At 34.8% G+C, this 12,223-nt stretch overlaps 2 protein-coding genes across 2 annotated transcripts in view; one reads left to right on the top strand and one right to left on the bottom strand.

The window, feature by feature from the left end:
* Positions 1-12,223, bottom strand: part of ABCB5 (ATP binding cassette subfamily B member 5) — a gene marked incomplete at both ends in the record, with an annotated part of 94,972 nt that overhangs the window by 37,249 nt on the left and 45,500 nt on the right. The window contains 4 exons of the mRNA XM_084230118.1: positions 3,190-3,273; positions 7,404-7,481; positions 7,681-7,785; positions 8,729-8,872. Of these exons, the coding sequence (XP_084086244.1) occupies positions 3,190-3,273; positions 7,404-7,481; positions 7,681-7,785; positions 8,729-8,872 (411 nt within the window). The remainder of the gene's footprint in view (positions 1-3,189; positions 3,274-7,403; positions 7,482-7,680; positions 7,786-8,728; positions 8,873-12,223) is intronic.
* On the top strand, positions 3,503-4,022 carry LOC311168545 (large ribosomal subunit protein eL31-like; the record flags this gene model as incomplete). The annotated part of the gene is made up of 1 exon (XM_084230119.1): positions 3,503-4,022. Exon 1 carries the CDS (start codon positions 3,639-3,641, stop codon positions 4,020-4,022), a length of 384 nt encoding a protein of 127 aa, XP_084086245.1. The 5' UTR covers positions 3,503-3,638.

The raw sequence follows: 12,223 nt of genomic DNA, 5'->3' as shown, positions 1-12,223 counted from the left end.
TACATAGTACAAAGAAAATAGTTTGCTGACAGATGTAAGGTAATAAACCCTTACCTAAGGCTAAAACAGTTTCAGTTATTCAATGGGCTATTTTAGGAATCATGTCTCCCTAGAACTTTAATATCACTAGCATGTTTTTCTCATAATGTTCACAAGTATCAGAGCTGCTAAAAATGGTCAGGAAAATATATTTTCAGTCATTAGTAAAGGATTCAAAATAATATTGATTATTATTAAGTAGTTATTTTATAAATATTCACCATCACAGATTTAATAAAATATAACTGGCATTATAGGCTAAAGAAACTGAGAGGGAATATGTCTTAGGTTGATCTGACATGAATTATTATTTACTGATTCATCTATAATCTAGTTTCCTTGTGAAAAAAGGTAATGGACAAATAGGATTCTTAAATAATTCTTCTTTGACAGAAAGAATATCTATGCAAGTTAGATATGACTCTATCTTTCTATGATAAAGCAAGAGTTTATGTGATTTACATCTTAGTAGACACAGCCTCATTCTTGGAATTCTTTGGTTGATTTACTTTTTAAATTCAGTGACTTTAAAATCTGCCATCAGTATTCCAACCATTTATTCTTTACATATTATTTCTTATTCAGTGAATCTGGTTTGAATTGAAAAGGAATTATTATGCTATCAATGTTTTCTAATTGCAACAAGAAAGTTTCAAGTGATTAAATGGAATTAGCAAGATGCTAATAAGGAACCAGGCTGACAAATATTCTCATTAATTTCTCTTGGTAACACTACTTATTAGAACCAACTAATGAATGTTGAGTGAGTAATACTGATCTTTCAGTACTACCTTACTGGTAAGGATATTGATTTTACTGGATTCTTAAAAGACTTGAATGATAGGTAGTAAGAGAAAAACACTAGCACAGTAAAGAAACAAACAGCAAGATTTGTGGAATGGGGGTTTAAATGGAATTATCAGGATTGATATTTCTGCTTCTTGTAGTGAACTCTAGAATTCCTAAACATAGATGTTGCCATTCAGGTAATTCTACTGTGCAATGCTTACTATTTGATTATTTTTTTTATTCTTTTTTTTTTTTAAGATTTATTTATTTATTTATTTATACAAGCACTGGGTACAGTCAGAAGGGCAGGAGGGTGACAGAATTCACCAGAGCCAGAGCGGGGAGCAGAGCAGGCAGAAGGACCGAAGTACACTGCTGAGGGGAGCAGCGGGTGGCAGGAGAGGTCTGCGCGCCATGCGGGACCCTCCTCTGGTGGCCGGGGAGCAGCCGGGGATCGAACCAGCGTTGCAGAGGCTGCGGGCAGCTTCGCAACCCAGCGCTTAACCACTGCGCCACCGGGGAGGCCCACTATTTGATTATTAAGTGAAAATCTATACATCATTTTTCTCATTTATGCCAGTAAAATTGAGTTTCTTGGTGCTTTTATAAAATTTAAATAGTGTCTAATGAAATTTAGAGCCTTGTTTTCAAAATTATGAAGGCATTTCAGGAAGAGATGAAGATGTTGCTCCCTTTCCTCTTGAGTTCTTGCTACATCATAACATTGGTTTTCCCAACCAATATGTAAGTATGTAACTATTGACAAGTGTAACCAACATGTTCAATTCTCAGGTAACAGAAATATTGGTGCAGATGTTTGTACTGAACAGAGGTCTTGAAAAGTTACAAAAATTGGTACTGTTGCCATGTGCTGTGGAAATAGCCTCCAAAAGAAAATGCAATTTTGAAGGGTTATTTTAATGGAAAGTTTGTTGCTCTGGTAACAGTACTGTAATTGATACTTCAGTATTTCTAAATAGGAAGAATACTTCTAAGATTTTTCTGCCATTCAGAGGTAGATCTCTGATGTTCCTTTTCTCCCATATGCATGATAAAAAACAAGCAAAGTTGATAACTCTGTTATAGTTCTTATTTTTACAAAGAGAATGAAAACTTTTTCTTGCTTAAATTAAAAGTGGGGGGCCTCCCCGGCCCGCAGCCTCTGCAGCGCTGGTTTGATCCCCCGGCCTGGAGGGTCCCTCATGGTGCGCAGACCTCCCCTGCCACCTTCTGCTCCCCTCAGCAGTGTACTTCATCAGTCTGCCTGCTCTGCTCTCTGCTCTGACTCTGGTGAATTCTCTCACCCTCCCGTGCTTCTGACGGTACCCAGTGCTTGTATAAATAAATAAAATAAATCTTAAAAAAAAATTAAAAGTGAGAAATGTTATTTTGTATGCCTTTTCTCAATCAGAGTTTAAATCCCATGTATGATATAAAGGTTAATCTTATCCAAATAATTGAAATGAATTACTCTTTATTCCGTATTACCTTATTCCTTTTGATTTTTAAACATTTTTAAAGATTTATTTTCTTTATTTATGCATACAAAAGCTGGGATATAGGCCAGAGGTGTGGGGTGGGTGTGAGATGATTCACCAGAGACAGAGGGGGGAGCAGATCAGGAGGGTCAACTGAAACACTGCTGAGGGGAGCAGCAGGCAAGATAGGAGAGGTCTGCTGCACCATGTGGGTTAGCTCCCTGGCCTGGGATTGAATGCATGCTGCAGTGTCTGCGGATAGGTTCATAGTGCTGAGACTTAACACCTTGTGTCACCAGGGAGGCCCACCCCCATGCTTATTTAAGAATGACTTTGATATACATTATGTTGGCTATCTTGTCATTGATTCTGAACATGATGTATAAATATTTTGTTTATACATTACTTGATCTGTTTAACTTGATCAACTAGCTAGCATAACAACTAGCACTTAATCATTTCCAGATAAACACATGAATCTAACTTGTGAGACATGTTAAATAAGACTTATTTTCTGGGGAAGCAAAATTTTTCATATTTTAAAAGATCTAAATTTCAAGTGTGTATTTTCATTTTGTTAATTTTTTTCCTTTCTTACTATTTAATTCAGATTTTTTTTTCTAACTCAGTTTTTGGTATCATCTTTAGGCTTCTGGTTATCCTATTATATGTGGAAATCTTTCTTTTTGGTTAAACAGACCCAGAAATGAAAGGTTTACTTTTATCTTTCATCGAGTGTTCTCTGTGAGCTATGAGACTTCCCTGGTCTTCTTATGCATATGGGTCATCTCAAGATAATTCACATATATAAATACAGACAGATATATCTGTGTACACATGCACACCACATACATACACCATTTAAAATAAGCAATATACATACTCCTTGAATTTGTGCTATGTCTGTGGCTAGTATTGTTGTCAAGGCTCCTGTGCTGTTTTCTTTATCATCAAACCAGGAAATGTCCTAGGTAACAAAGAAATTAACATATGGTTATCAAAAAGACACTTCTTTGACTTGTGATTTTGCTGTTGTAAAACAGAAGGCATTTGCTTGTATTGTCACTCACAGATACTTAACTCTTCTAAATACTATGGATCAAATGACCTTTGTTCCTTATTTTACAAATATCTATACTTAGATGTAAACTGAAGAATGTAAACCTAAAACCTTGGACTCATTATTGTGTTACAAATTCTATAATAATATTAAAAATGGTCATTTTGAACCACTAAGTTGTAAATTTGTGAAAAGCTGACTATATTTAAAAAGTAAGGTAACTTACAACACAATCTAGAAATATTTTCAAATCTTTCTAACTAAACTGAGTAATGATAAGAAGTCTATCTTCTCCTTTCATGTTCAGGTTAGGCCTAATGGCTCCTGCAAAGAATGGTGATAAAATGGGCCATTCTGCCATCAACAAGGTAGTTACCAGAAAATACACCATCAGCATTCACAAGCACATCCATGGAGTGGGCTTTGAGAAGTTCGCCCCTCAAGCACTCAAAGAGATCTCGAAATTTGCAATGAAGGAAATGGGCACTCCAGATGTGCACAATGACACCAGGCTCAACAAAGCTCTCTGGGTCAAAGGAATAAGGAAATACAATGATGAAGATGAAGAGTCACCAAACAAGCTGTATGCACAGGTTATCTATGTACCTGTCACAACTTTCAAAAATCTAGAAACTCTCAATGTTGGTGAGAACTAACCACTGATTATCAAATAAAGTTATAAAACTAAAACAAAAGAAAACAAAAATGTCTATCTTCTCTTTAGGGTCCTGATAGGCAAGTCTTTTCCTGACACTTTATATTAACTGCTAGATCGTACAAGAATTGGACATTGTGAGAAGCTGAAGAGGGAGGAAGAAAAGTAAAACCACTGCAGACAAGAAGCACACAATCTAAAGAAATAGGTAAGAAATATAAACAAAAAAAGGATAATGTAATAACCAATTTAATTTTCAATAGCAAATACAGACAGTACTTGTAGCATTTCTTAACCTAAGGAATTTGGATTTTCTTTTATTAGCTATTGAATATTTCTTCTTACTCATTTAAACCACTTATATCTCTTGTGGATTAAAACTATGTGGAGAATGTGTCTCAAAGATAGCTTAAAAAATATTTACTTGGACTCACAACATGACAGAACAGAGAGGTGGGGATCAACTCTTTTTCCGAAAGAAAAAAAAAATGCTGAAAGGAAGATTCAGAAGTTCCTGTTACGAAAACGACCTAAATGTCTAGTGACAGATGAATGGATAAAGCAGATGCAGTGTATATACACAATGGAATAATACTCAGTTATAAGAAAGATGAAATGTTGCCATTTATGACAACTTAGGTGGAACTGAAGGGGATAATGCTATGTGAAATAAGTCAGAAGGACAAAGACAGACAATGGATGCTTTCACTTATATGTGGAATATAGAAAAACAAAGCAATGAAACAGACAAAAGTAAACCAAATCAATCCTAGAAATCTGACTATACAACTGAAGCTGCCAGAGGGGGAGGGCAGAACTAGGAGGGAATGTAGTGGACTATGGCTGAAGATTATGAGTGTATTAGTGGTAGGTGTGGTTTGGCAACATACATCAGAAGAGGTGTGACCCTGTATCTCTAAATCGTGTGCAGCTATAAATTGTTTCCTCAATAAAAATAAAATACATTTTTACGTCTGAAACACAATGAACAGTATTTTTTATTACCATCGGAATCAGCACCAATAAAAACATTCTTTTAAAGGACTTCATGTAATCAAAGAAAATACAGATTTTATACTTTTACCGTACCTGTCTATAAACACCTCTGTCTCATATGAGATTTAAAAATGGTTACAAACAGCATTGCAAGTCTGAGCATGCTTTCTGCACTTTAAAAAAGCCTTATCTTAGGACTAAAACCAGGTAGTAAGAGTATGGTAAAACTGTTTATCAGGAGCTTTTCTTACTATAGAGAAAAGTGAAGTTGGAAATATATTTATAAAGAAAAGCCAGATGTTCTACTCCTTTCCTTTTATTAAAAAAAAAAAACAAAGATAGGCAAAAACAAAAACAAAAAACAAAAATCTGCAGAATGAACAAGGAAAACAAAAGGTGAGCTAAAAAAAGGTTCAGTTGAATTTATGGGGAATTAAGAATGCCTTAGGAATACCATAGGGTTTCTGGGCAAGTCCTTGTATGTGCGTGTTTTTTGAAGGATCAGAGTTTATGGCTCCATTTCTAGATTGGTCCATTCTTATCAGCAGAAGCTACTTGGTATGAGAATGTTATTGTCGTGGTGTTTACAGGGGTAATGCTAGCAGAGGACTAACATCCAGTATTAGCCATTAGGATATTTGGTTAACAACAATTTCACTGGTTAAATTGGCTCAGGGCTTTGAGACTCCATTACCAAAAGTTTCCTGTGAACAGAGAGGAAGTTCAAAGTAATATTTTGAATAGTTAAAATTTAGTTTTTTGTTTAAAGCAATCAGACATGCAGGGAACATTTTTCAATAACTCCTGGAAAATTGATTATTAATTTCCTTGTATATGGAAAAACATGAATTCAACAGAAAACCCCAAAATAAGCAGAACTTGTCAACCACTGTGAAATGCAGAATTAGTTAATTAAAATTCCACATTATTTCATCAAATAGTTGAGGTAAAGACATAAGGTGTTCATAAAAAACAAAAACAAAATAATATTACAAGTTCAAGATGAGTGAGATGTGCAAGTGTTTAATCACTTTATGATCCTTCAAGTAGATTTTTGTTTTTCTGGATTAAAGAATGTTTCCAATTGTGGAGCACAGATCAGAGATAGGACCTTTATGAGCAGAGGGTATCAGGCACCAAATGCTTCAGAGCATCAAGTTGCTTTGGGAAACCTCTCAGTTGCTTTACCCTTTGCAGAATTTTATATCTTGTTGTTCTCAAAGAGCACAAAGGCCCAGGCGTTTTGTTACCTGGTGCTCCTCTGAGTACTACTCCTAAAAGTTACAAGATTTAAAAACTGGTTTTGACAATTTGAGTGGAATGACAACTCAATTTCTGCAAAGAAATGACCCTAGCAGGAAGCTATTTGCTTCTGCATGGTGCATTCTCGGAGAGAAAGTGAGGCAAAGGGCTCCAAATGATTACTGGCTTTCAGAGTAACCCAATACACCTCGGCTTCCTGAAGGAATTTTAGAGGTGCCAATCTTAGACATTTCTGTCAATTGCTTCCAAGACTCACTTCTCAAGATCACTACCTGATCTACCTATTTTTAGTTATTTCACAGGTGTCATTGATCAAGTGTGTGACAGGCCGAACCTGCCAGTTAGAATGATGTTATCTGAATTCAGGGCTCTTCTGATGAGGCTGGAGAGATTGGCTGCTTTCAGAAGTCTAGAATGAAGTAACAGTAAGCTGTTTATATGGATGAGAATTAGATAAATGAATTCCTCCTTTAAAAATGTTTCTCAAGAAAAATACAGGATGATTTCACTCATAAGTGAGGAAAAAAAGCAAAGGAACTGATAAAAACAAAACAAACCCATGAAATTCGACTGTAGAATTGAGGCTACCTAAGGAAAGGGTAGGGAACAAAAGGGGAAGGGTCTGATGGAGGATTACTGGGGCTTTGATGGTAGGCGTGATCTGATAGCATATAGTTATAGAGGTGTGATTCTATAACCCCTAAACATTATTATAGTATTGTAAATCAAAGTTACCTCAATAAACATAATTAAAAATAACGTCTGTTTCCCAAGATATTACAGGTGTTAGCTCTCCCTTTTAGTTTGAATTTGGTTTTTCATTCTGATGGTAGAAATTACACATTAAAAGAAATATTTGTTAAAATAGATGTAAGAAGCAAGGAGTGGACTCTTCATCCTTGTTTTCTATAAGCTGTATTTTAAATAATTTTGAACTTTTTTGATTGGAAATACATATTATGTTTTGACATCAGATTTCTTGCTGCTTGGAACACAAAAAACATGCTCTTAAAATGATTAAAGGAAATATTATGTCAAGAGATGTCTTGAAAAACTAAAAATGTTCCAACATTTAAAAACATGTTTTAAATAAAATAAGAAAAAAAATCAACTAAATACTCACTTGATATAACATGGCTTTAAATGCCAAGTGTCTTAATCTCATGGTTAAAATTTCCCCTGCTCTGCCATAAAACAATCCCTGGAAAACAAATTCTACATTAATTCTTAATCTCTTTATTTCTTTGTAATATTTAGTTCTTTGTAATATTTAGTTGCTATATTTAGTTACTTACATTTCATTTAGTTATTATATTTAGTTATTATTGTTTTTAACTTAAAATAGCAAGTATGGCATAAAAATTATTTGTTCTTTTTTTATTTACTCATTACAAGCTTACCTGAATGAAATAACTGACAAAGCAAATAACGCCCAAAATTACAAATATCATGGAATAAATTTGTGCATCATGCTTTAATGTGTTTTTATCATCATTTTCAAACATCTGAAAAGGAACATAATTTTTTATCAGGCGATGGAGGAAAATGTAAAAGAAAGAGAAAAAAACTAAAGTGTCTATTAGGATTTTTTGAATGGATTTCAACACAAGATTATATATACACTTACAGGGAAAAAAGCATGACATTATTTTATCCTCTACATTCATTACATTTGATTAAATTTTTTAAAAATTCTTTTACTTAAGTTATATAAGTATGTGATCAGCCAAAAGTGTTCTCTACCTGCTGTCATTATCACAGTATATTTTCAAAGAAACCACCAGCTTGCCTGAATCATTTCTAGTAACTTTAATAACTCAGGTTTTTTAATATCCCCCTATTTTTAGAACAGTATCTGAAATGAGATCTTTATATACATCCCTGGAAATCATTCCAAAAGTTAGTAATTATAATATACAGAACTACAAATTACAATATATGTAACATAACTATACATATACATACACATCTATGTTAACAAAGTGTAGCTGTGCAAATCTGGGAGACTGAAGAATTAAATGGCTCTGCGAAGACCACTGAATCCATTAACTTTCTTGGTCCTTCGACACAATTCCAAACTCTTGTTTCCTCTCTATGAGCTTGCTAGTAATAAAAAATGCCATTGTTCGGACTAGTTGAAAGGAAAGTAGTTGTGTTTGTGTAACTTATTGCTTCAGTGCTTTGGAATGCTGATACAGCACTGGAGTCAAAATTAGAAAACAAAGTAATTTCTTTACTGATTGTCTAGTCAACAAGACCTAGCCAAACACTTCACAATAGAGCCTGGTTTATCCCCTGAGATCATTAGTTAACCTTTCTATCAATGGGTTCTACACTAAGGATGACACCAATCCTGGGTTTTCCCCTTGCTGGATCAGAGTAATCTGTTCTCCCAGGATACATATTCTTTAAAATTGTTAAAAATGTGAGCAAATTAGTTTTACTTACAGTTACAATTTTTGCAAAGATGATAGAAAATATCGGATGAACAGCTCCATTTAGAAGAGATGCCACTGTCCCAAGAACCACAGATGGCCATTCAGGCTTATTTAATTGAAAGATTTTTAATAGAGAAACTTCAGGAAGACTTTTCTATAAATAAAATTCCTTGGTTAAAACCCCATTTTGATAGCATAATAGAACCTAGAGAAGTTAGCCAATTTTAAGGAGCAGACCTAAAATGTAAACATAATAAGCTGCAGGGTAGAAAGAAAAAATTTTCTTACAAAAATTTCCTGCTCATATTACTAATTATGACCCCCTAAACAAAAAAGCCACCCAAAAGTGGCTATTTGTGCAATTAATCACCATTTGGCATTTCATTCAGTTGCTCTCATTAAAAAATGCAAATTAACTCATACCTGGACAGCTAAGATGCCCAGAAGAACTGACAGGTATATTCTTCTTTACTCCTATTATACTGAATGCAATTATCATACTTTAGGTTAGGACAAAAAAATCTAGGTAGGAACTAAGCAGAAAAAGTACAAAAAGTAAAAGTGATACTAGTATCTTAAGCTTGAAAGTTTTCCAGTTTCACGATCATTTACAAAATACTTTTCTGATGAGGCTTTCCTGGTGGCTCAAGGGGTTAAGACACAGTGTATGAGGCTGTCCTCAGCCTCTGCAGCACGAGTTCACGTGGTGCAGCAGACCTCTCCTGGCTTGGCCGCTGTTCCCCTCAGCAGGGTATTTCAGTACATCTTGCCTGTTCTGCTCCCTGCTCTGTCTCTGGTGGATCCTCTCACTCACTGCACCTCTGGCCTGTACCCCAGCTCTTGTATGCATAAATGAATGAGTCTTTGAAGGAAAAAAATACTTTTCTGATACTACGAATAAGAGCTTGTTGGGGAGTTCCCATATATAAGCAAAACGTTTCAAATATCTGGGCATAGTCCTTAAATGTAACAAATTTCCTTATCTTCTCCTGGGAGATGATACCATTTCTTATCTTGTAGGGTTGTTTTTAGAATTACATTTAACTCAGTATTTGCAAAAAATAAGTACTCAATAAATGTTAACAGTTGCTGATGTTATTATTACAGAGTAAGGATCACATTATGCAAAATCCCAGCTTTTATACAGAAAAAGCACATTTGTGAGCAGCCATTCTGTATCTGTCAGGTCTTCTGGGATGTGTGAAGAGTGACACAGGTAGTAGAGGTTATGGTGATTCGAGGATAAATACAAAAATGACTCCTCTTGCTTTTGTCTGAGAAATGTAGTGGATTTATTTCAGAAACTTAAAAAATCTTGTGAAAAAGCTCTGTGAATAGGAAAAGTAGACAGTGAACTACCATGCATTTCATGTTAATAATTTCCTCATGGAATTCACTCCTGAAGTAATAACACTTAGGAACCTAGCAACCAGAGAAATCTTCAGAAGACTATAAAATGGTTTATAATTCTTGCTTTAATTTTAGTCTCAAGTATAATGTAAATGCTATTGTTTGAACAATATAACTTTTAAAAATCAAATTAAGATCTATCTTCAGGATTACTATAGAATCCTGAAAACTACTTAGTTTCCCTAGTTATTTACTAATAATTATTGACTAATTATCTTTCCTCCTGAAATTTTCTGAATATTATTGTTATAAGGAGCCTCACTTTTCAGATAGGTGACAGTTAGAAATCAAAAAAGCTGAATACCAACTCTTCGTTGAAAACTGAGCATGGATTTTCTTGTTTTGTAAAATTGTTTGCAAAATTACCTCACTTAAATACAAAGACAGTGAATGTAGGTAGGTCATGAGAATAATCTTTTTGCCTTTGGGAAAATATATAGCGAGGGTTAAAAAAATGGGTATTACTTAAATAGTGTTATTAAGATAGAAAAGAATAAGGCAAAACCAAAATGAAAAATTTCAGTAAAATCATGAAAAACTCTGTGCCACCTAAATATGCTACAGGTCATATAGCATGTTTTAAGGGAATCTGACATAAAAATATAGGAAATTATAGTCATCTTGTAGAAATTATAGTCATCTTGTAGAAAAGGATTTTCAAAAGTTAAAAAAATAGAATTTTAAATTTCATCTGATATATTTTAGAAATTTATTGAGTTACAACTTTCATACAACAAACTATACACATTTAAAATGGCCAGTATAATCCACTGGGTATATATACCACAGCTTTTTTAGCCTAAGTGTCCATTGAAGGGCACTTAGGCTGTTTCTATAGCTTGGCTACTATAAATAGTGTTGCAATGAATACATGAGTGCATATATTCCTTTGAATTTGTTGGGTAGATACCCAGAAGTGGAATTGCTGGATCACATGTTACTTCTGTTTTTAATGTTCTGAGAAAAATCTATACTGTTTCTATTGAGGCAGGACTAGGATACATTCCCTTCAAGAGTATACAAGGATTCCCTTTTTCCACACCCTTGTCAACACCTGTTTCTGGTCTTTTTGTCATGGACCATTCTCAATGTTTATGGTGGTATCTCACTGTGGTTTTGATTTGCATTTCTGTGATTATATGCTGTGATGTGTTTGTTGGCTTTCTGAATGTTACCTGGAAATTATCTAGATTTTCTTTCATTTTTTGATTGTTTAATTGTATGAAGTCTGTAGATTTTAAATATTAACCCCTTATTGCATATAGGGTACACATTTGGTAGTGTATCATTTGGTAGTGTATCATTTAGTTTCTTTGGTTGTGCAGAAGGCTTTTAATTTATAGTTCCATTTGTTTATTTTTGCTTTTGTTTCCCTTTCTGTGTAACTGAGTCCCCAAAGATATCCCTGAAGCCAATTCAAGGGCTGTTTTGCCTATTTTCTTCTATGTATTTCATGGCTTAAGGGGTTATTACATCCAAATCTTTAATCCATTTTGAATTAATTTGTGTGTATGGTGTGAGGCAGTAATCTAGTTTTATTTTTTAGTATATGGCTGTCCAATTTTCCCAACACCATTTTTTGAAGAGATTTTCCTTTCTCTACTGTATGCTCTTGGGTCCTCTACAATAAATTAGTTTTTTGTATATGGTGGTATCTGTTTCACACTTTTCAAGTCACTGTTTATTTTTTATTTTTTTTAAAGGAGAACTCTTTTGTTTGTTTGTTTGTTTATTTATTTATTTATTTATTTATTTATTTATACAAGCACTGGGTACAGTCAGAAGCGCGGGAGGGTGAGAGAATTCACCAGAGCCAGAGCGGGGAGCAGAGCAGGCAGAAGGACCGAAGTACACTGCTGAGGGGAGCAGCGGGTGGCAGGAGAGGTCTGCGCGCCATGTGGGACCCTCCTCCGGTGGCCGGGGAGCAGCTGGGGATCGAACCGGCGTCGCAGAGGCTGCGCGCGGGCAGCTTCGCAACCCAGCGCTCAACCGCTGCGCCACCGGGGAGGCCCTCAAGTCACTGTTTAAATGCGTGGTTTGCCTCATAGGAAAGAATAATGTAAGATCCTCGTGAGAAATTTTTTTTTGTTCCAAC

The sequence above is a fragment of the Talpa europaea genome (genome assembly GCF_964194135.1).
Source record: "Talpa europaea genome assembly, chromosome: 3".
Classification (NCBI taxonomy): domain Eukaryota; kingdom Metazoa; phylum Chordata; class Mammalia; order Eulipotyphla; family Talpidae; genus Talpa; species Talpa europaea.
Note: the sequence above shows the minus strand (reverse complement) of the source record. Positions and strands in the feature narration are given on the sequence as shown.